A 24,596-nucleotide genomic window follows, 5' to 3' on the forward strand; every position below is an offset into this window, starting at 1 on the left:
TTATCGCTCTTGGGGGAATGGGTATGCCAGACATTATCATGGGAATTTGCCTATTATCACAATGTTGGGTGCGAAATATTGGTAAGGTCACGTACACAAGGGCATTAGTTATTCCTTTGTTCCACATATTTAAGGAACATACCGCTCCGTTCCGGCCCATTCAGGCCCGTTCCCAAGACATAAATTTCACTGTGTTGATCACGGGAAGGAGAACAGATTCCCTTCACTCCATAGGTAGACCATATTTATATTGGATTGTTTAACTTACAGGATATACATATTTCCTTAGCCTACACATAAGCGAATGGAATTCCCTTCCTCTTCCATTCCTTTTGGATATACTTTAGGCACAGTAGTGAAATCTTCACATGAAACCTTCACAAGGGAAGGGAAGGGGAATGAATTCCGTTCCCTTCATGTGAGAACTATAGTGATCTCTTTGCTAGAAGGAATGATGGGGGTGCCTGACATTAGCTGGGGAGTTTGACTATCAAAAGGGTTACACCTCCAGTGTTGGGTGTGATCTATTGGTGGGATCACGCACAAATATGGTTATCGCTCTGCTGGGGGAATGGGAACGTGTGCCTTGAACGGATTCCGTTCCCTCCATGGGTAGTCCATACCTATATTGAATTGCTTAATTTACAAGATACACTTACGCAGCGTACACATATGGGAATGGAATTCCCTTTCTCTTCCATTCCCCTTGGATATACTTCAAGCGAAGTAGTAAAATCTTCACATCAAGGGAAGGGAAGGGGAACGGATTCTCTTCCCTTCATGTGTCAACTAAAGTTATCGCAATACTGGGAGGAATGGGGCTGCCGGACATTAGGTGAGGAGTTTGCCTATCGAAAGTGGTCACGCGCCCAGTACTGGGTGTAATCTATTCGTGAGGCCACGCACCTAATTGAAATTAGATATTTTTCAAGACTACTTTCCATCGCTGCAGTTTCATATCTCGCTTTCTTTCCGCATCCATTTCGCTAATTCGTCTGAGGTCAACAAGAATGGAAAGGAAGGGGAACGGATTCCCTTCATGTGCAGACTATGCAGATTTTCTTACATTATAAAATAGATGCACCTGAATTGAATCCGTTCCCCTTCATGCAGACCTCTGATGAATTAGACAAAACTTCTATTGTAACAGATTTTGAACTCCGAGCACGAATATCATATCATATGCACTTTGACATGTCAAACACCAGTGACTGTGGTGCCCAAGGTCACATATGTGACATATGATATGTCGTATACACGTCTGAAATGTCTGTTAACACATTTTGAACCGGGCATAACGTGTTATTTTGATTTAATTCCTTAAATTTAATTTCATTCATTGTTACCGTATATTTATTACCATATAAGAATATGTATATAGCATGGCATGAGCATTGTTTAGATTTCTTATATTTTAATATTTTAGTTTTCCTAATACATCAACTTCCATCATCTTCGTCAACTCATTTGTATTATATGAGATGAACATCACTTTCACCTTCGTTACAAATTCCTTGGACTTCTGTGATGAAGAACTTCAGCTTATAATACAACTAAAATATTTCAACAATTCCATCCAATTTTTATGAAAGTCAAATCAGCCCTCGCCCGGCGCGAGACGGGCTTATACGCTAGTTTATGTATAAAGTGCGGAAAATAATTGTTAAATGATTTGTTTAGTTTTTATTAAAAATGATTTGGTGCGGTGATCCTTTGCCAAATGCGTCCTTAAATTGTCTTCTTTTACAAACCATCTGGTGCAATGGGGACAATTGTGGATTGTAAGCTTGCCCCCGAGTAGTGGTTCATAGGGGGGAATTTCTTTCTCAGTGATGGAACTAACGTTTCTTAGGGGTTTAGGGTTAGCTTGATGGTGATGCACAACGTTTCTTACGGGGCTACGGTTATCTTGGGGTTGACGCACTGAATCAACCGATTTCTGAGCGACGAAGCTAACATTTCTTGCAGGGGTATGGTTATCGCGATGGCGACGTGGACGTCTATCCAGATCGACCGAGTTCTTCACCTCGGCATGAGACCTGTAATGACTGCAAAAATAAAATATAGGGAAATTAGCTGAATTGCAAGAAAACAAGGTTATTCAGGTCGCACACACGAATGTCTATCGTAATTGTTGCCCTTTCTTACGATGAATGTATTACATATTAATTCCCCACCAAGTTGTACACGAAAAATTGGTTTTATATTTACTTACCGTTGATAATCGCACAAATTCACAAACTGCTTGCTACACAAGGAACACGTGTATAGCGTCATGGGTTCCACTTGCTCCTGAGTGTAGACGACATTGCAAATGTTCATCTCATGAATAATCTTGCGTCTCTTGGTGGGGAATCGTTGGAAACATTTTGAACATGAGAAGAAGAACTCTTCAATATATACGGAATTTCTGGTTTTTGTGCAAACTTGTCGTCTTTCATGTAGCTTAAGGTTGGCCCAAGAAGAAAAAGTTATGCCACAGTTGGAGCATTTCAAGCTCCTGGTGTTCGCAGAAGGGCTGCAATTTAAAATACTGTTAATTTCTTGTTAATTTAATTTTGGTGTAAAACTCGAAAAATGACACGTTTCTATTTTTTGCATACGTTATGCCACAAATTCCTATGCCTTTTATTTTCTATGCAAAAAATGTGCTATGATTCTGCAGAGAAATGTGTAAATTTCCTCTTTCAATAACTAATTAGGCGATCAGATTATATTCTTACTTTATGGTCGCGTTATTAGAATGTTCGTTTTTCGCCTGCAGTGTTCTCCCCGTTGGTTTGCCGTTTGGGGGCTTATTTTCCTCCTCTTCGTCACATTCTGAAGACATATTTTCGTCTTCGTCGGGGTCTATGCTTTCGTTGATACGCCTACCTATTAGAATAGAAATATTGGAAAGGTTATGTTAATAAATTACGAATCCTGATTTTTTTAAATCCAACTATAAATTGTTAATTATAAAATAACTATTTTTCTTCACCTGTCAAACTATTACCGAGTATTTCACATTCATTTACATATTTTGAGGTATGGTTATCTTGATGGCGACGTGGGAGTTGATCCAGAACGACTGATTTCTCCACCTCGGAATGGGTGCTGTAATGACTGCGAAAAATTAAGAATAGACAAATTAGCTGAATTACAAAAAAAAAACTTGATATATGAATAACGACGTCGCTTATTTGGCTTATATATATTTACTAGTTTAAACTTGACATTGACAACAACACCCCCAAGGGAAGGATTATTCAGGTTGGGTGCAACAAAATGTAAAATTATAATACATTTCTTACGATGAATGCATTATTAATTCCCCACAAATTTGTACCCCAAAAAAAAAATTGGTTTTACATATTTGCGTACCGTTTATACTGCCACACATCCACAAACTGCTTGTCACACAGGGGACACGTGTATAGCGTCAAGGGCTCCACTTGCTCCTGAGTGTAGACGACATTGCAAACGTGCATCTCATGAATAATATGCCATCTCCTGGTGGGGAATAGTAGGAAACATTTTGAACATGAGAAGGCCCCTTCAATTTTTGTGGGATTTCTGTTTTCTTTGCAAACTTGTCGTCTTTCATGTCGCCTAAAGGTGTCGTTCCTGGAAAAAGTCATGCCACACCTGGAGCATATCAAGCCATTGGTGTTCGCAGAAGGGCTGCAATTTAAAATAGTGTTAATTTATTTTTGGTGTAAAACTTGAAAATTGACACGTTTCTATTTTTTGCATATGTTATGCCACAAATTCCTATATCTTTTATTTTCTATGCAAAAAAATGTGCTGTTTCTAGAGAAATGTGTAAATTTCCTCTTTCAATAACTAATTAGGGGATCAGATTATATTCTTACTTTATGGTCGCGTTATTAGAATGTTCGTTTTTCGCCTGCAGTGTTCTCCCCGTTGGTTTGCCGTTTGGGGGTGTATATTCCTCTTCTTGGTCGAATTTTGAGGACATTTCCTCCTGAAATTCTGAGGGTGTAACTTCCTCTTCTTCATCAATGGACATATTTTCCTTTTCAGCGACAAATTCTGAAGACATATCTTCCTCTTCTTCGGTGTCTATGCTTTCGTCGTCCTCGACTTCTGGCGACATTTGCATAGGTGAAAATTTTCTTGCTGGTACTGTAGATAAAGTTGACGAGTTGTATTGTCCACCTGCGTGAAGTTTGATACGCCCAACTATTCAAATAGAAATATTGGAAATTTTATGTTAATAAATTACAAATCCAGATTTTTTAAATCCAACTATAAATTGTCAATTATAAAATAAGTATTTATCTTCAATCTTCACCTGTCAAACTATTGGCGACTATTTCACATCCATTTAAATATTTTCGCCTGGATTCTTCCAACCTGTTTTCCAACTCTTTCTCCAAGTCGACAATTCCTTGCCGAAGGGCGTACACTTCCTTAATGAGTGATAAGCAATCCGAACAGGATTCCGTGCTGGACATGAATTGGTTATAACTTGACGGGGACGTATTTTTACGGACGGTTGGATTAATTAAGAGGTCACGAAATAAGGCCGCTTTTTCCTGCCGGGTGACATTGTCTGGCAGTGACCGAGAATCTGCCACTGATTTTATCCCGCATAGAAAACATCCCGAAATTTTGACCGTTTTACATTCCGACACGGCGGCATTGTCGAGCACCTTGTTGCGCTTCAATTGGACGAAAGGGAGATTCAATGGCATCATCGAATTACAAAATTTGGATGACAAGTTATTTAGCCTGTAATTAATTAAACAGAAATAATTTCATTCAATTTCAATTAGTCATTATTTGAGTCAGTTGAAATCTATTAAATGTTTTTTAAAATAAAATCAGTACTTTATTTATTTTAACGATAACAAAATCACCCATTCTTTTGTTAATTTGATGTCAAAGTGTCAAAGTTGGTGTGACACGTAAATTTATTCAACTGAAATTTAGTTATCACTTTGAAATTCAAAATTGAAGTTTGAAGTTTATAGGGAAGTGAAATAAATATTTATTTATTTATTTATTTATTTTCTTCTGGAGGAGAAACCGGGCTTGGAGATCAAATCCCGGTTTTCAGCACAGCTCAAGATGCGACGCGATCTCATTTGGTTTTTTCATGCAGTTTTCTCATGCAGTTTGTTGTCTGCATTTTCATTTATAGTTTGCAAAATTAAGTGCAGTTCTGATTCAGCCAAGTTTAATTTTTACATATTATCTGTGTAGATATATATTTATATAGATATATATTTACATATATTATATACGTATACGAAGGTATGTACAGTATGTACCAGAAGTCTAGCTGTGGGGACATTAACATTGTAGGATAGGGGAGGGAGGAGTTTATATAATATGGGCAGATGATTGCGACGAACAACCGTGGGGACATTGTCCCTCTGTCCGTGTTCATATGTAGGTAAGTATGCAAATCATTCGCGTTTCTCATTTTCCTGCAATTTGTGGCTTAAATTTGCATGTTATTTCAAAAATTTACAATTACACACATAAAATTTACTTTGCATATGTAAGAATCAAATTTTGTCTCCTATGTAAATAAATCATTTCCGTGCTCAAGTTGAAAATCATGGGTTTTTATTCACTCTATAAAATTTAAAGTGATCATTATCATGTTGTACAATATTCGTCTGATTTACCTTCACATCATACTACTTCCAGTATGTACATAAAACCTGCTACTATTTTATAAATACAATCTACATATTTATGTAACTGCCTAATTTTGTGTACAAATTTGTGTCTAATTATAAAATTTCTAGGCTTCGTGCATCCCGTCGTGCTCTGTACAAAATGAAACTTTCCAGGACACGAGAAGCAGCACACCAGTAGGTTTTAATGCTTGGTTTTAATGCTTGCGACAAGAGTTAAGATTGATCTGAAAATTCAAAGAAAAGAAATGCCGTTTAAAAAAACCTTAATTAAAAAAAATGTACACGATGCTTTAAAACTGTAAACTTTAAAAGACCCGAAATTTGTCAATTTGTCCGAAATGTTTCACAACACTTGTAAGTAAAATTGCAAAAATAAGTATAAAAAATTCAAAATTTTGTACATCATAAAGTTTACACGGTTTCAGCGCTGCTTATATTTAAAAAATTACCAAGATGATGAGCCTGCACATGCGCTACGGCTTCCGGTCTGTGGACAAAGGTTTTATTACACGCGCTACATTTTAACCTGAGAACTTGCGGATCCGTAAGAACGACGACCGTGGCGATTTCCACGACGCTACCGATAAGGTAAATTCCTCGGCCAAGTTTTTCCTCCTCTTTCGCCACCACGCCGTGGCGACATTTGTCCTGGTGACACGAAAAGGACACCAATGAGCCAAAAATGGTCGTGGCACAATGTTTGCACGACTTCGAAACGATTTCCTGACCCAAAATTGATTCTCGGGCGGCGCGTAGTCTAGATTTCTCTTCTGCAGTGAGTTTCGTGGATTTCGTACCACTTCGGGCCGGACACGTGGAGGATTCGTGCTTCGTGCAGGAATATTGTGTGTGGAAACCCTGAAAGGGCCCGTTCATATATTACGTCATCAAAAAACCTGATTTTTCGACCCCCACCCCCCCTTTGTCAACAATCGTCAACATTTGCTTGACCCCCTCCCCCCACCCCAATGTTGACGTCAACTTTTTTTTCATAAGGGGGAAACGTGAGAAAATTTTGTGTGCGAATATGTAATATGATTGTATCTCCGTTTTAACCTATTAAACATTACATTTTTAATTGAACTACAACCTCGTCGTAAAATAAATAATTAAACAGTAAATCTAATTGTTGCGAATTAATTAATTAAGTGCAATACGGAATCTAAACACGGATAAAGTATGTCAACAAAAAAATCCAAATAAAGGCATATTTTAACCCTTAGCCATGGGAGACCGTTTAAAAACGTTTTAGAGTCTTTGCTTTAATTCGGGAGACCGTGAAAAGCCGTTCACAAAAAAAGTCTCTGTCTTCGGGGTCAACGGCTTTTCACGTTTTCACGTTTCCATGTCAGGTGCGGGACAACGGATATTTCCGTGGTAAAAATTATTTAGCTGATTCGGGAAACGGCAAAACACGTTGGCACTAAAAACTAAAATTATTAGGGCCTTGGATCAGAATCGTCCGTGGTAACACTAGGTCATTTTCATATAACTTCGCCCCTGCTTTGCATAGGATGGGTTGCATGTAAAATTTTTGACTCTGGTTTACTAACTGCTAAAACTATTCAAGAAATTTATAACGGAAAGTTATTGAGGCCAAACCACACCCGTCTCGTGTAATCTTGGTTTTGCCAGGACATGTTCATTTTTGCTAAATTTCAACGTTGATGAAAAACTACTTAAATTAGTTTGGGATTTTTCCAGAAGCTTGACAAATATTTTGGTTAGTACACCAATTATCTCAGATAATTTATAAAGGTACATAAAAAAAGGTACAGGGGATTATTTAAGATACAAAATATGAGGTAAAACCAGCATCGCCAATAAATAAAGGGTTATATACACCTTCTATCAAACTCATAAATTATCTAATTGATCTCCTCGTCTAGATTGAGGTCTTGGCTGCATTTAAAAGTTAAAATATACGAAATGTATGCATAAAGTTAGTCAGAACTTTTGATCAAAGTTAAAAAAAAACCTTCACAAACATATGTTGTTTTGGACCAATAGCTCTATTTCTATTTTACAAATGTCTTGAGTAGTTTTGCATAGTCATAATTTTGCACCATAGTCATAGTTCATAGCTCTAAGTAATTATCATGCAACTTTGCTTTACAATGTTACACTTAAATTTTAATAGTCATCATTTTAAATATCATATTTATTGACGTTGTCCGGCAGCTAATTTTCTCCTAACGTGTTTTGCCGTTCTCCCGAATTGAGCATTTCTAAAATCGTCCCGAATCTTAGGAACTCATATAATAAAAGTTTCCAGATTTAGAACTTGTCAGATTTTAATTATTTTTTGGCTTCCCGAATGATCACAATTGTGGTCATCGAAACGCCCCGCAGCAACGCCAAACATAGTTACCGTTTCTCCTCGGCTAAGGGTTAAATTTGGTAATGAGTCCGAGCCCGTAAATGTGCCAGTACCTTCCAAGTATATTTATCATTCCATTTAGTGTTTGTGAATTACAATTTAAATTCACAGGTTTTGGCTTAGATAATGCACAAGTGCGTGTCAAAAAAAGCTACTTTATACTATTGAGTTAGCTGCAGAAAATCTGGAGATTAAATACACTATTGGACTATTATAGCTTAGGTGTTCAAAGTTTAAATTACTGTAGTGTACCATTGACGAAACTGGGACGCAGTATTGAAGCATAAAGTTGGATAATTGCGCAATTAGTGGAGCCAGTGGGCAAACGAAGGTTTTATTTTTAAAACTAAATGATTTTTGTACAAAATCGGAACGTACTACCTAATGCTAAAATAATGGCAATGAGAAAATTAGTTCATGACGGGAATGAAAGAACAGTAATTTTTCTCAACTACATAAATTAAACTGGAAACATCTTCAGTCTTCACATAACAATCGGCTCTGACTCAGAATATTACTGCATGAACTCAGATTGTTCTTCATAATAAGTACTAGTTAGCAAGTCCTTTCAGAAAAATTGTCTGTACGTTTTTAAACTAATTTTTCGTCATTCATCATCTATTCGCTTATTCTAAAAAGATTTCCTGTACATCAAAATTGTCAAAATCGACAGCATTTTAGCCTAAAGAAAGTCTTTCACCCCGTCGTCGAAATGAAATACTAACTTTCCTGTAATAGCTTTTCTAACTCCTTACTAACAGTATCGAGGGGCTGCCCGTTTTCTTTACTGTTGTACCAGCTCCCTTAATCCTTGTAAACTTCAACCGTCCTTCCTTTGATTTGGTAAGTCCTGGTCCCATTTACCAAATGTACATATTTGCACTTAAACGCAGCAATTTTTAGCATCGACCATTCTCACCACACTCAATTAATGGAAATGTTAAAAGTGGTCACCCCTTGACCGGAAGGTTCTGACTCATTACTGGGTGCGGACTCATTCCATAAAATTTAAATTGAATATCAGCTATTTTAGCTGAATAAAAATATTTAACTTAGAAAATTTGATCAAATATTAAATACATTTGCAAACGAAATATAAATGAGTTAAAGTAAATATGTGTAGCGAGATCCAAGAAAAATTTTGTGCGATGCGGCAAAAAATCCAATTTTGCCCCAATAAAAAAAGTTGACGTCAACACACCCAAACCCCCCACCCCCACCCCGTCAACAATCGTCAACATTTGCTCGACCCCCTCCCCCCTATATTATGTTGACGTAATATATGAACGGGCCCAAAGAGAAAATTGGCACAAATTTGATCGATTGAAATGACAGTAAAGAAAAAAAAATGACAATGAACCAGTTCACGCCAACCATCGTAAATCCGCAACCACGAAAACTTAAGAAGATGACTTACGAACCAAAAACATGCCTACTTACCTCAAGTTTCGTCAAAAGTTCGTAAGTTTGAGTGGTAACGGATTTACGAGGATTGACGTGAATTTGCCCATTATCATTATTTCCAGAAAAATGCTATTTACCTTTCCGCATGTCTGGCAGATAAATCGGTTAGATCCCTCGTGCACGGAAACGGCATGTTCGCCCAAGTAACGTTTAAAGAATAATTTTCCGCAGAATTTGCAAGCCTCTCTTCCGTGATCGGATTTGGCGAGGTGATCGTCTAGCAGAAGTTGGTTCGCGAAAGGCCAACCGCACCCGATAAAGCCGCATGCGAAGGGGAGGTGGGCTATAAGATGAGACAAGGACATCTTTATTACATAATTTGCAAATAATCACTTTCGCCAGTGCCCTTACGAGGGGCTGCCAGGTGGGGGTTTTCCCCAGGGCCGGGCCCTGGTGACCATTACAAAAATTTTAATTGATAATTATTTAAGTGCTTAGAAGATTTTGAGCAGTTGCTTAGTGCGCCAATGTCTAACCAAAAATAAACAACAATTAAAAAAAGCGACAGGCAACCAGGGATCATACTAACGCTTTATTAGAGTTGATTATTCTAGCTGAAATCTAGGGAAACCAATTCATGTTCTCAATGGGGACGCAAACCATGTTCAACCCAGATTATTTGTTACCATTTTAGTTTGAACGAGAAACTGCTTAGAAGAACAACGTTTAATGCGGCACTTGCGCAGATGCGAAAAATTCAGTTAGTTTTGGGTGCCGCAAGTTCTAAGTACAATTCCGCCGGAAAACCGAGCGTTTTCACGAAATTCCAACCCCCAAAATTTGCCTAATTTTTCGCATCTACAAAAATCCTCGCTAAATGTCGTTTCTGAAGAGCTGTTCTTTCAAAAAGACATGGTCCAAAAATAATCTTGCCTGAACATGGTTTGCGTCCCAATTATTACTGTCAAAGCCCCATGTTGTGAGTCTTGCTTGTAGGAAAGCATAATTATTTGTATTGCACATATATTGTCATTGGGCCAAAGAAATTACAGAGATTCGCATTTTTATCTGAAAACAAATTTGTATTTGAATTACCCCGGAACAGTTTGTCGCAGCGGGTCAAATTTTTGAACAGACGAGCATGTTTTCCTCAGATATGTGTGTGCAAAAATTCAACTCTCTACTTTCAAAAATGCCTCCCCCCACAGTCCCCAGAACGTGAGACACGCATAAAAACTGTTTCCAGACTTAAATACTCGTAAAGCCAAATACCTAACGTCATCAAAGTGAAAGGAAAAAAGTTTCGAAATCTGGAGTCAATAAGGTATTGAAAAATACAAACGAAAAGATCGAAATTTTGTGTAAAGGACAACCACCACCCCCTAGAAGACGGCAAAAAATTGTTAATTCCGACCGTGCTTAGAAAAATTGACCTCTTGACCTCAAAAGACAACCCACCGACCCAAAAGGAAATTTCTTGTAACGTAGGGGTGTCTGAGCGTTCAGTAGAAGGAGAAATTAATATTTTGAAGAAACCAAGTCGTCGGAAAACTCGTGTGCATCATCTGACCGAAAAACAATAAAATCGCGCCCGTCTTTGCAAAAAAATGTATTTAAATTTTCTGTCAAGGACTAAGAGTGAGTTCTTGGTGACATTTGATGAAGCACTAATTTCTCTACAAATTACTATTTGGGTTCGAAGAGCTTACTACACTACAAATGCAGAAAAAAATCACGGAAATAGGTACTTCCCCATAAAGAGAGGTTTTGTAACGAGTTTATGGTCGTGGATGTAACGTCCTGTCGTGGTGGCCTCCCACTTATCAAAGTCCGCCAAAAAATTAAATCTGCAGAGTATTCTGTGGACCGTGTATTAAAACCACTTTTAGAATTTCATTTTCCTAAATTGTAGGGTAAAAAAGAAATGAGGTGATTTTTCAGGATGACGCAACGTCTTTCAAGATGGCAAAGTTGACCCAAGATTATGCAAATGACCTTGAACCTATATTGGAGATAAAAATCACTTCGAATAGTGAAATACCTGACATGTTTAATCCCTCGATGTAACTCAAACGGACTTCTTTAGGTTCATATACTTGAAAAGAAAACAAATTCTGCCGATAACGATTTTTTAGCAGGAGTTTGGAAAGAGTTTTTATGAGTGTCTCAACTTCTGGGGCTGTGGGGGAGGCATTTTTGAAAGTAGAAAGTTGAATTTTTGCACACAACTATCTGAGGATAACATGCTCGTCTGTTCAAAAATTTGACCCGCTGCGACAAATTCGTTTTCAAATAGAAATGTGAATCTCTGTATCTTAGCCACGTGAAAAATATTCTGGCGTGAGTTGCAACTTGAAGAGGCCCCTCTGCCCTTCGACTCCCGAAAAATAAAATTAGGCCTGCTATTAATAATTTAGCACACAAGTTAAGAATTAAAGTGTCATGCATAAAAGCCAATTATTAACTGGGGCCGGGCCTGGAAAACTTCCCAGGGCCGGGTTAGGCTAGTAAGGGCACTGACTTTCGCAAACAAAAATATGCAAATTATTTACTCGTATGTCGGGATCGGATGTGGGTCATGAGCAGGGCCTTTGTCGGCCTTGTACAGTCGCACCGACTGCAGACGTATTTGTCGCCTACGAGAGAAATCGCGACGTCGAGATAAGTCCACGTGGTGTCGGACGTTTGCACGCAGCCGATTCGAGGGAATTTGCTCGCGTCGGGTTCCTCCATGACACGTGACACTTTTTGACGTGGTTGTTGAAATGTTGTCGTCTCGAGAAGACTTTTGCGCACGTGGGGCATTTTAAAGGGTTCGGCTGCTCGGGGTGGACCGTGACGATGTGGCGGTCGAGTTGGCTGACGAGGGGAAAAAATATGTTGCACGTAATTGCACCTCTATCAACCTGGATCTCTCCTTCGCGAAATGTCCTGTTTTAATTGGTCAACAATTTCAGCATTCGCCTTCGTCATAAAATTCTTTTCTTTTGTCGATTGACGATTTGATTTTGCAAAGTTGTTTGAATTTTGGCAAGTTGGCCCTGCAGTAGGTCAAGCTGTAGGACGAGGTCGTGACCTTGTGCTATCATGGAGGAACAGGAAGTGCACACAATTTGCCAATCTGATTCCGGAGGAGGGGACGACGAAAAAGACGGGGATGATGATGTAAAGTCCAAATATTTGCCACATTCCAAGATTGGAATCTATTTAATTTAATTTTTAGGTAATTAATTAATCGACGTAACCTATTTTAATTATCAAATTTCTGAGGGTTAAATTTCTTACTTGGAGAAGTTTATGAAGAATCGAAATGACATGAAGGCTTCTCGATTTGTCGTTTCCCATCCGCGTCGAAATATTGCTGTCTGTCCAGCAAAATAAGCAGCACCCATGACCCGACATCTTAATGGGCGATACAGTTCTGTAACAGAACTTCTGTTAATTGAAATAAACGCAATCAATTGCTTTAAAGTATTTCATTCTATTCAAAAATTCATGTTGAATCAGCGAAGTACAAAAACATAAATTCGCATGCTTCAAAATTTGGATTAAGGAAGGACAAAACCAGCGGCGTAGCCAGGATTGGGTCCTGGGGGGGGGCCCAGCCAAAAAATATTTATATTACCCTTTTTAGGCTTAAAATTTCTACGTTCACTTATTCACATTGTTTTAATACGGGGTATTGAAGGGTATAGATACATAGTTGCACGTATATTACATAGCTTTAAGTGTCAAAAACCACTAACTTTAGCTTACCACATACAATGCCTGACCAATAATCTCCGAAAGCATTTATTATAACTCTAGTAAATTGTTTTCATTTAATTCATCCAAGTGGTTTTTTGATGACAAAAAATCGGATCACACATTAGCGAGGGTTTGCAAATTTGGGGTAAAGTTTGGTGGTACCAAGTGGCTTTAGCACAAAACGTGACATCTACGTATAGATGTATCAAATGGTAGTAGCCAGTGAAAAATTCAATCTTGTGTTCCGTGGGTAGCCTGTTGTGCTTTCAAAGAAAAATTGTATGAACAATTCCGGGCAACATGAAGGGTTTAATAACAAAATTTAAAGGATAGCTCAAAGATTAAACCAGCTTAAACTTGAGATAAATTAGTCAAAAGTCACACTCTAAATAAAAATGAGTCAAATTTACCCACGGTTGAATAAAAAGAGGATGACACAACAAAAAGGTAAAATTTACCCAACATTGGGCAAATTTTACACAACGTTGGACAAATTTTACCTTCTAGTTGTGTCATCCTCTTTTTTACCCAACCTTGAGTAAATTTTACTCATTTTTGTTTAGAGTGCATCAACAAAGAGCTTAGGGCATGATGGGAATAATTGGTCCAAATATTAAGGACTAACATAAAGGGTGTAAATTTATTCCAGTAAAATTCATTTTTTGGCCCCCGCTCGAGACAAAATATTTAATAACTAATGAATGAATGAACCATGAATGTTCATGGTTTTCTTTGACTTTTTTGAGCATGGGTGGAATTAAGCTAAATGCTAATTAAAGGCACAATGGCTTTGAGACGCTAGTCTTACGTAGAAGCGGGGAGTTCTAAATAAAAATTAAAATCATCCAAAATTCGGATGTACAGGAAAAAGTTGCGGTGCAAGCTCTCGTCGAATAATCTGCTTTATGTGGTCGCCAAGCTTAAAAACTAAGCGAAACAAATTATATGCCCCCACAAAATATTCATAGTCGCGTTCCATTTACGTCAACGCTTTGAAAAAGTGAGAATTTGATAACGTGAAGAACTTCGTAGTCACTCCCTATGCACTGATGAAACTCAAATTGGGGTATATCCAAAATTATACTAAGAAAATATACCTATCATTCATTAATGAGGCTCCCGAAATTACGTTTGGCAGTTATGGTGGTTGGTGGGTTTTGAGCAAGACTAAAATTTGTAGTAAATACCTGCAGTTTCAAAAAAAACATTTTCTTTGCAGTGACAAGTTTTGCCGCATTAAATTTACACCCTTTACATATCTGAGATATGATGTCTACTATGAACCTAGGCGACAAAGCTTACAATATTTTTTTACTAAAAAAAATTTCAAACATTTGAACGAAAAATTAAACGAAGGATTATATACACGCGCCTTACATTCAAAATCGGTATCCAGATTTGTCTTTGCATCGTCAGTATCGTCAAATAGCACAGAAATAAAAACGAAGCGTGAAGCATCATCAAAACCGTGAGCTTACAATGCTGCGACCTGAAGTGTTTTCTCCGATTTTGACCTGACAAATTAGGAACAGTTCGTGAAAACAAATAAGTGGGCCCATCTTTTTGCATTTTCTTGAATGCACGTATTTTCCCCCTTACCCGAATTTTTAACCAAAATTAGGACATTTCAAAACGCTGTAACTTTCCCCAGCTTAACCCGACTACGAACATTAAACACTTTTAAAATTTGTAATTTGCGTGCTACTTTGGAGGTTTGATCAATGATGTTTTTGAAAAGTATTTTTTTTATTAATGCTCATTAATTAGTGAAATCAGTTTAAAATTGACAGAGTTATAGCCTTCGAATAATTCTGACTTTAGTTAAAAATTCCACCACAAGCGAAAATACGCGCATCGACAAAAATGCAAATTTGTAGATTTTTTATTTTTGTGCGTCAACAATTTAAAATTCGTCCGATTAAAATCGGAGCAAAATATTTGGTGCCTACGCGTTGACGTGATTTTTTTAGTATAGTTTTACGACGCTTACAGAATTTCTTAGCTGTCGTAACTTATTTCTCGATGCAAAAAACACTACGGATACGAAGTACCATGAATACTCTGTTTATAGCCAGGACTAAAATTCAAAACTGGGGGTCATGGACCCGGCTAAAATTAGAGACCGACAATAATTAATATCTCGGCTAAATTTTATTCCGCCCAAAATTTTAGGTGTTACAAGATCACGTAAAATTCAATGAAAAATGCTTACTGAATTTGAGGTATCTAATTTACCTAGATATTCCATCAGAAAACTATTCGGTTTAAATCTACGTCTTTTCACGAGGTTTAGATGTATTTCAGAAATACACCATTTAGAAAATACTATTTTCTAAATTTTCTATTGTATCCATTTTTATTAAAATTGAAATTAATATTTAGTTAATAATTAGTAGTTGGCATAATTCGTTGATTAACCAAATGTGCAACACATACCTTGGATGGACTATGAACCGGGACACAGAACACCAACAGGCCATGATTAGTCACCTAATAATCATGTCCTGATTATAATTAGAGACCCTAAAATTTTGAAATCTTGGTCTCCAGACACAGCTACATTTGGAGACATTTGGCTATAATTAAAATAGGGCTACAAATAGAGTATTTACGGCAGTGGCGAATTCCCGTAATGTAACATAACTTCATACGTAGGTAATTTAATTTTTGAATTTTAAATTTTTTGCATTTTTTCAATTTTTTAGTATTTTTTTTAATTTTCTCGGGCTCTGGGGGGGGCTCAAGCCCCCCTAGCCCCCCCCTGGCTACGCCGCTGGACAAAACTATACCAAATTATCAGATTAGGCTTTGTATTTAACAAACTCTACTAAATAAATAATTTAAATTTAAATTTCTTTTTATTATGAAGTAGAGGTTAGCTGGATATCCATTTTTTTGGATAATGCATGGCCCGATCCAACCCAACTGGATTTGGATGGATTGGATCTGAAATTTTTTGGGCCAAATGGATTTGGATGGATTGGATCTGAAATTTTTTTGGGCCAAACGGATTTGGATGGATTGGATCTGAAATTTTTTGGGCTAAATGGATTTGGATGGATTGGATCTCAAAAAATGACGATCCAGCTCACCTCTAGTTCTTGTTTTTGAATTTGAACGGATGGTTTCACGATAATTCGGTGAAGGTGTTAAAGTCTTGGAAGGCTTTGGGGGTAAGGAATGCGTGGGAGGGGAAATTGATGGGGAAGTTTAGAAAATCGTGTAAACCAATGTATATCGGATATCCGGGTGTTTTTCGGATAAGATATGTCACCGTGTTGAAGTATTTTCAGGGATTGACGAGGGGTACGTTCAGGATATTGATCGCGTTAAAAAAAGTCAAATAAGAATTACGTAGAATAAATAAGCATGGAATTGGATGAATGGATTTGGATGAATAGGATCTGGGTGTATTGGATTTGGATAAATTTCGTCACCATAAAGAACAACAGGAAGTGTACTTTTTAACATTCCAATCTCCTACTAACCGTAACTGGGCCATACTTTTATTGCATGGTACACACAGGGACACAGTCCAATAAGATTTATCCCGAACACTAACCATGAGTGTATATATATAATTGTTTGGATAGTCCATGCCCTGATCCGATCCAACTGGATTTGGATGAATTGGATCTGAAATTTTTTGGATGAATCGGATATGGATGGATTGGATCTGAAATTTTTTGGGCCAAATGGATTTGGATGGATTGGATCTAAAAAATTTTGGGCGAATTGGATTTGGATGGATTGGATTTGAAATTTTTTGGGCCAAATGGATTTGGATGGATTGGATCTGAAAGTTTTTGGGCCAAATGGATTTGGATGGATTGGATCTGAAATTTTTTGGGTGAAATGGATTTGGGCGGATTGGATCTCAAAAACTGACGATCCAGTTCACCTATATTATGAAGCCACAAAAAGATGAACAGGTGACGGTGAATTTTCCGTGAATTGGAAATCGTTCTATCTCATTTGCTTTGTTGTCTGCATTTTCATACAACTTGCGATTAGCATACGTCGGCTATGAATGAAAAATGACTTTTTCCATTTATTGACCTACAGTCGCCAAACTTTCTGAGAATGTTTATGGTCACTAGTAGGTCACGTAGGTCAAAGTATATTTTCTCATATTGGTCATATTTTCAGGTTTTGGGACATATTCATATTCCCGACCATATTTCGGGGTTTTTTCGTTCATTTTATCATTTTTGGCCAAATTCAAAGATTTGGCAAGCAAATCGACAGAAAATGACAAAAAATTCAGCTTTCTCACAATGATTCATTGTGAGAAACTTTCATAAATTTACGTTCACTTTAGAGGTGAGCTGGATATCCATTTTTTTGGATAATGCATGGCCCGATCCAACCCAACTGGATTTGGATGGATCGGATCTGAAATTTTTTGGGCCAAATGGATTTGGATGGATTGGATCTGAAATTTTTTGGGCCAAATGGATTTGGACGGATTGGATCTCAAAAACTGACGATCCAGCTCACCTCTAGTTCACTTTCGCCTCAGGTGATTTAATTCATTGGGAATGCATTATATCACTCCAGAACTTGTTTATTTGATAAAAAATGAGCATTACAAGAAAATATATCAAAAAATTAAGCCAAAAATTTAAAAAATAAAGTCATTTTTATGGTCATATTTTGGGGATTTTTACGGTCATTTTTCATTCATATTATAAGGTTTTATCGGTCATTCATAGCCGACGTCTGCTCCTTACCCGGAAAATCAATATAAACATCAAACATGTGGTGAGAAATAACAAATAAATAATTATTTTTCCACAATTTCGTAGAAATTCTAGCGAAACAAATTATTTAATTGTACATCAGGCCACAGGTAAGCAAATATTTACTTATGCCGGTTTGTGTATATTGGAAAAATTGAATTACAATTATACAAATGAAACATATTGCGTATTGAATTTTAGATTCGGCAATACACAATATGAAAATTTCCGTAATTACTACCTCTCGTTCAAAACTTATAATTAACAGTTACAACACTAAATATGTTACGCATTTTGACCAATCTTTTCTAAATTGTTCAAATGGAGTACAATATTCAAAGTATTTACTTTTTACACTTTATGCAAATCTTCTCTGGTTTACAAAATTGTCAAAATATGTACACATTCACAACTTAAAGAAAGTGTGTTGCCTTAAATTCCATTAATTTGTTACAGAAAACCATGTCCGGCTGTGTGTTCTGCGCTGAGGCGAGTGTCGCCACGACCGCGACGTCCACAACGATGGAGGCGTATCCATTTATCTGCGCCCAAGTCGGCCTGTCGCCAACGGGTGGTCAAAGTCCGGCCGGGTTGTGTTCGACCTGTCACGATTTGTGGGAGGAGGTGACTCTACTGTATTCAAATATGCAAGGACTCCTTAATCTCATGCGGAGGAGGGTGACCTCGATCAAGCAGCGGGTCAAGGTCAAGGATGGCAATAAAAGTAATCAAACGCGACGTCAAGGTAAATAAAAAAACATATGGTTCGAATTTATTGCGAAAATTAGGGTATTCACATTAGGGTCTTCGTATCCTTAGTATCCTAAAATTTATTACGAAGAAAAAAAGAAGGGCTCAAGTCTCGTAAAAATCGTAACCTTAGCAGCGTGGTTTTTCATCTTCGTAAACTAATTTATGATACCCTTAATATATTTTACACAGGGAAACGATCTCGACCTGGAGCTCCTCCTACTTGTGGATCTGGGCCAGACCCCCTGATAAATTGGCGGTACCCGCAAACCTCCTCCCAACCCGTAGCAAATACTAATGCAGAAATTCATAAGTTCGCCGCCAGCCCCACAAGTAGCGACTCTGATGCAATCGTAAAATTAGAATCTGTCGACTTTGATGATTGTCTCGGTGGAGAAGAAATGGATTTGGAAGACGTTGAAATTATGCCGGATCCAGGTCACGAGAGGGACGATGGTGATGACGACGACGATGATCTGAATGACCCAAGTTATGACCCAATCGGGAATGATGAAGGTGCACCAATGCAGTAAGTACATAAATTAAAATTACATATATGAAATAAGGAAATGTTGATAAAAAGAATCATTTTTGGACCCCATGCACACGCTACACTCTTATAAATCTGTTATTGTCTAGTCACGTGGGTAGTGCTTTCTCTGTATTAAAGGTTCTACCGCCCGGTAATAAAATTATGTTACTGTTTCGATTCTTAGCGACGGAAAGCCGAAGCCAACCCCACGCCAACCTCTCATCCCGCAAGATTATCCCCCCATCGAAACTCTCGTCTCGGAGAAGGGCAAACCCATGATTTCGGTGGAAAATTACCTCTTCAACCTCGTCAGAACTTCGACCACGCTGGGAAAACTGTTGTGGGCATGCGGCCACCACGCTCAGGGAAAGTGTGGCGTCCGCCTCCATACTACGGATGACGCCACAAATCCAAAATTTCTAGTCCAAATTAACACCCATAATCACCCCTCGAATGAAGGAGCAACTTTGGTGAAGAAAGTGATGAATAAAATACGTACGGCCGCACTCACAACGACGGACACACCGCTGGAAATTATTCGCCAGTTTAAACAAGATCTGAAAGCGGTGGAGATAAAGAATGGGAAGAAAATACTGGATGAAAGTATAAAAAGAAGTATTCGCAAGTTTAGGAAAGACCGTGTCGCAGCGGCGGGATCGTCGCCAAGTGAACAGGTGTAATTAAGCGATGAATTGCTACACTGTTAAAAAAAATCTGTTAAAGTAACATTCGTATGTACATATATATGTATTAATTTGGTAAAACTTCCGAATTGTTAGTACTGTGTTTCTGACTTGCAAATTTTTCATCGTCACGACATTACATACGTCTAGTATTATTAGGGTGTCACACATATGCAAATATGTACTACGGCCAGTAATAATTAATACCAGTTTTCTACTTAATTAGAGTCTATTTAATAATTAATTGACAAAATACATACAGTTAAATATATAAGTATCTATGTTGCACAGGGAGTATGTAGAAGTATACGTATGCCTATAGGTTTGCCATTGAAATTTAATAAATCGAATTATCTAATAGAAATTTTGATATTTTCGAACCATTGGTAAATATGTATTTTATTATGCATGAGTACACGTCGAGAAAAAGATCAAAATTGAGGTATGGTCTAGAATGCTTGATTATATAAAGAATTTTGACTGCATATTTATAAGTACTTCGGTACATAAGTAGTGCATATGTACAACTAACTACATACATACATACATATGCAAATAAGTAAATCATATGGAGAACATAGTACATATACACAAATGTCCAAAGCATCTGCAGACAGTTCGGTAGCGATTAATGCAAAGTTTTAAAGTACACAAATTACGGTATCATACCTGAATAATAATTTTGCCACGTCATGTTTTTTTTTTTTATTTGTAATATACTCGTATATAAATTAATTCATACATAACTAATTTATCTGTATTTTGGTATATTTTCATGCACTGTTTTGGATTTTTTGGTGGGTGTTATAAAACGTTTGAAAGTATTTTTAATTCCGAGCGAATGTTTTTAACAACAGAAATACTCTTTTTGACATACATAACCATTAATTAAACTGAGCACCTTTCTACAACGTGAAACGAAATCTGAAAAGTTACATCTTTCTCTGACAAACACTTGCATTTCGTAAACCCACATTATTCCTGCGACTCCTATCGTAACCCCCCAAATAGCAAAAAATTTCGCCAAGCTCGATAACAGAATGAAACCTTCGCCCTCCAAGTTTTGAGTCTTCCGTTTCTTCTCCATTGACAAAGTCATTATCTTCATATGCTCCGTTTGCCTCCAAAACTTCGCCCAATACGTCCTTAGACCAGACTCTCCTAAAACATGCCTCAGAACGCGGTCAATTTCCCAACTGTAATCCGCATAAATTACAGCATAACCATGAAATATGCCTCCGATCGGAAAACTTCTGCACTTCATCTCTTGACCTAATTCAGCTTTAAATTTAACTTGCACGCGCGCCTCGGTTGTCGCAACATACAGTTCTAAATTCCCATGATACTCCTCAAGATAGAACAACTGACCTATCGACGAATTCTTCCAGGCATGCATTGGAATATGCATGAACGGTATATTATTTCCCTTAATGATATGAAATACCTTACGCAAAATTTTGGTAAGTCCATGCTTCTTAAATTCCTCCCTAATATCAGTGTCATTAGCGGTGATATCATATTCTTTAGCATCTAGAGACCCATCATATACTATCTTACTGTACCCCCACACCTTAAAAAATTCTCCAACATGATCAATTTTAAATAATTCCGAAGGTAATATTAGTTTCATGGTAATGAGAGACTCATACCCGGACGACAAAATTAGCATGGCGAAGACAAAAAGTACATACTTCGTTGGATAAGATCTAATCGGTTGCCGGATAGCGATTGAGGTCAAAAAGTAGATCTCTTTCGCATAATAGAACCACCATTTCTTAAAGTTGAACTGTATCATCCAAATTATCGGTAGGAGGCAGATTGTTATACATACAGCTATCCAACAGTGGTAATCGTACGGGGTGAACCAAACGGTCCAAGTTGACTCGAATTTTGCAACTGCTCTGCAATAAAGAATATGCCTGATATAGGTCGAAGACATTCTGGGTACTCGTTCAAGTGATTCCGGATAATCGTGGAAAGCTATATTTATTTGAATAGTGTTAAACTCTCCTGTCAAAAATATATCGGGTGATAAACCGGAGTAAATGGAAATGTTAAAATGTTTTTCGAGAAGATGATAAACTTCAAAGTTATCATCGCAAGGTAACCGTAATTCTGCCAGGTACCTCTTTTCGATATCATCACGCGCAATGCAATTCTTGTCTATAGGATTGGCAGCAAGTAGCGCCCACTTGGAGTGAGTTAGAATCATTAATGGTCGCCATTTGCGGTTAAGTATGTCCCAAGCTGATATATTGGGTGGGAATGGTTGGTACATATTACCCCCACCGCCATCTTTGGAGAGGAAATAGTCCGCCGTGTTGGGGGAAGATGAGAAGGATAGGTACACTGAGGATGGTGATTTACCCCAGGGGATTAATACGTGTTGATGTAAGGTTATCCAGAATACGGCCTCGGGGGAGTTGTAGTAGTTTAAAAATATGTTTTTCTGATCGTATCGTAGACTTGGAAAGGAGTAGGAATTGGCAACAAATAACAAAATTGCGGCACAATCGTTCCCCAGGCGGGGATTAACTCGAGGGAGAACAGTTCCAGTTTGAGAAAAGGTGTGACTAAATATTGTCCAAGTAATTTGTCCGTGTGAAATTTCTGGCATTTTTAATGTTGCCGTGAGGTAGATAAACGATCGGAAATAATAGTCGGGTTGGTACTCGCGGTAGATGAAGAGGCAGTTTTTGCCGTCGCCTACATTTTGTTGTGTACAGAAAATTATTTGTATGAACCCAATTATAAAAGGGAGAATAAAGATGTGTTTTAGATTCATTTTTTAGAATATAATTTTTGAAAAATTATAGATGTTAAGTTTGAGCTGTTCAGCTCTTACATGTCAAACGGGTTGTGACAACAAGTCGTACAACCAGAGATAAAAAGTTTCGTAACTTCGAATGATGTTCATGCGGTCGCTTATGTAAAATGTTTTTGCGTGCCTGTATCGCATTAATAAAATTAGTTGTCAGAAACCTTGTGGGTATTCACGTCAACTTCGTAAGCGTCGTGAACACGGCTTCGCAACATGTTCGTAACTTTGTTACACATAACCAATGAGATTGCTTTATTTTTGTATTTCATTTCTTATTTTTTTCGAAAAACACGCGAAGCAAAAAGGCATCTATTACGTCGTAAAGCAGTTTTCGCACACTCGTCGTGAATTTGCATTTCCCCTCTAATTTTCGGTTTATGTATATATTCACATTTTAAATTGGTCGTTCACGACACCGATTTCTTAAATATTGCAAAGTTGCTAAGCGACGTATTTAAATCAAAAGAATGCCTAAGTATGTTGTTTCTCTGCTTGGTCTATTCGCATGAAATTAATTTTCCTAATGTTTTTAGCAGGCACAGTTTCATTATCTAAAGTTACTTATTGATTACGTGTTTGATTATTTTAATGCAAGAGTTTCAAGCATCTATTATCACTTTAACAAATTTTATAGCATCATGCTATTAGCATGGAAATATGCATAAAATGCGTATGGTAAGAATGGAGACTTTCCAAATGAAGCTCAATGGGTGGGTCAGACAGTTTTTTTTTATAATAAGTTGGTTAATCATTACATGTACGTCTTAGCTGAGTAGTAAAGCAGAAAGCAGTAGAGATAGCTAGGAAGGTGTTCTTATTCTTAGATGATTTTACAGAAGGATAAAACCACAGAACTATACTATAATATCTAGAAGGCGTACTGGACGAGCGATAGTAGTCACGTTATGAGCGCTCGGCGTGCTTCTCAACCAAACTAAATAATACACTGGTGTATTGCACACCAGCGCCACGGGTTGTTGTCTCGAGCAATTTAATGCACAGATGGGTATGTGCACCACCGTCGCTCCATTTGAGACACAACTTGTTCGCTCAAAACCAAAGCAAAGACAGGGTGCTTGGATAAAACATGCCTTCAAAATATCAGTTTGAAATTCATATGAATTTGAGTTAAATGAGAATTTTGTTACTTAATGTGTCACAAAATATGAATATACTAATCCAAATCCCAGATCGCTATTTGCAGGTGAAACTTGGATAATTTTAATTCGGATAAAGTACATAAGTAATTTTGAGGAAACACACACAAAAAGGAAAGTACAGATTTTTAGAGAAGACCGGAAAATAAATGTGGAACATAGAAACCGAGAACGCGCATGCGCAAAAAATTATTTCAACGGTACACAGAGTCGATCGCCATTCCCGGCCATGCACGTGGTCTCCTGGCAGCTCATGGGTTGACATCCTTGCGCGAGACAATAGGTCGAAAATGGGTCAACCCAGTTGGCACAAATGGTCGGCGCGAAGCCATCGCTGCACGTCGGGATCGAAGTTATTGTCGGGGACTGGGTGCAAACCGCGTCATATCGACAGTTGAAGTGGCAGCATTCATAGAGGGGGCAGGTCCCGTTCATTAAAGGGGGAAGGGGGGCTGCCGTGGTGGTTGCCAGGGTGGTGGTCGTTGCTAAGGTGGTCGTTGCCATGGTGGTGGTGGGAGGTCGTGTCGTGGTTGCCCGGGTAGTGGTGGGTGGTACCGTGGGACGTGCGGTGGTGGGTGGCGGGGCTGAAATATTTGGGGAAATTTTTAACTAATTGCTTGTGTGTTGAGATACATATTTATACTTTTAGAAATCTGGTACAGTCAGGCAGGTATTGATTTCTCGGTAGTAAAGTTCCTACCGCTTGGTGTTAAAATTATCTCG

The 24,596-nt window shown here is 37.8% G+C and overlaps 2 protein-coding genes across 3 annotated transcripts; one reads left to right on the plus strand and one right to left on the minus strand.

The window, feature by feature from the left end:
* Positions 1–1,300: 1,300 nt before the first annotated feature.
* On the minus strand, positions 1,301–5,041 carry LOC110861927 (zinc finger protein 791). The gene is made up of 8 exons (XM_022111060.2): positions 4,837–5,041; positions 4,298–4,737; positions 3,855–4,185; positions 3,364–3,663; positions 2,981–3,105; positions 2,724–2,874; positions 2,216–2,518; positions 1,301–2,048 (listed from the first exon to the last, which is right to left on the minus strand). Exons 2-8 carry the CDS (start codon positions 4,701–4,703, stop codon positions 1,664–1,666), a joined length of 2,001 nt encoding a protein of 666 aa, XP_021966752.1. The 5' UTR covers positions 4,704–4,737; positions 4,837–5,041; the 3' UTR covers positions 1,301–1,663.
* Positions 5,042–17,757: 12,716 nt separating this feature from the next.
* On the plus strand, positions 17,758–20,275 carry LOC110861897. 2 transcript variants are annotated; one of them, XM_035845140.1, is made up of 4 exons: positions 17,758–17,952; positions 18,387–18,675; positions 18,873–19,209; positions 19,397–20,275. In XM_035845140.1, exons 2-4 carry the CDS (start codon positions 18,393–18,395, stop codon positions 19,890–19,892), a joined length of 1,116 nt encoding a protein of 371 aa, XP_035701033.1. In that variant the 5' UTR covers positions 17,758–17,952; positions 18,387–18,392; the 3' UTR covers positions 19,893–20,275. The 2 variants fall into 2 exon arrangements, with proteins under 2 accessions (XP_035701033.1, XP_021966722.1); XM_022111030.2 differs by having other exon boundaries at positions 17,759–18,040.
* Positions 20,276–24,596: the final 4,321 nt, after the last annotated feature.

The sequence above is a fragment of the Folsomia candida genome, unplaced genomic scaffold (assembly GCF_002217175.1).
Source record: "Folsomia candida strain VU population unplaced genomic scaffold, ASM221717v1 Fcan01_Sc047, whole genome shotgun sequence".
NCBI classification, from domain to species: Eukaryota; Metazoa; Arthropoda; class Collembola; order Entomobryomorpha; family Isotomidae; genus Folsomia; species Folsomia candida.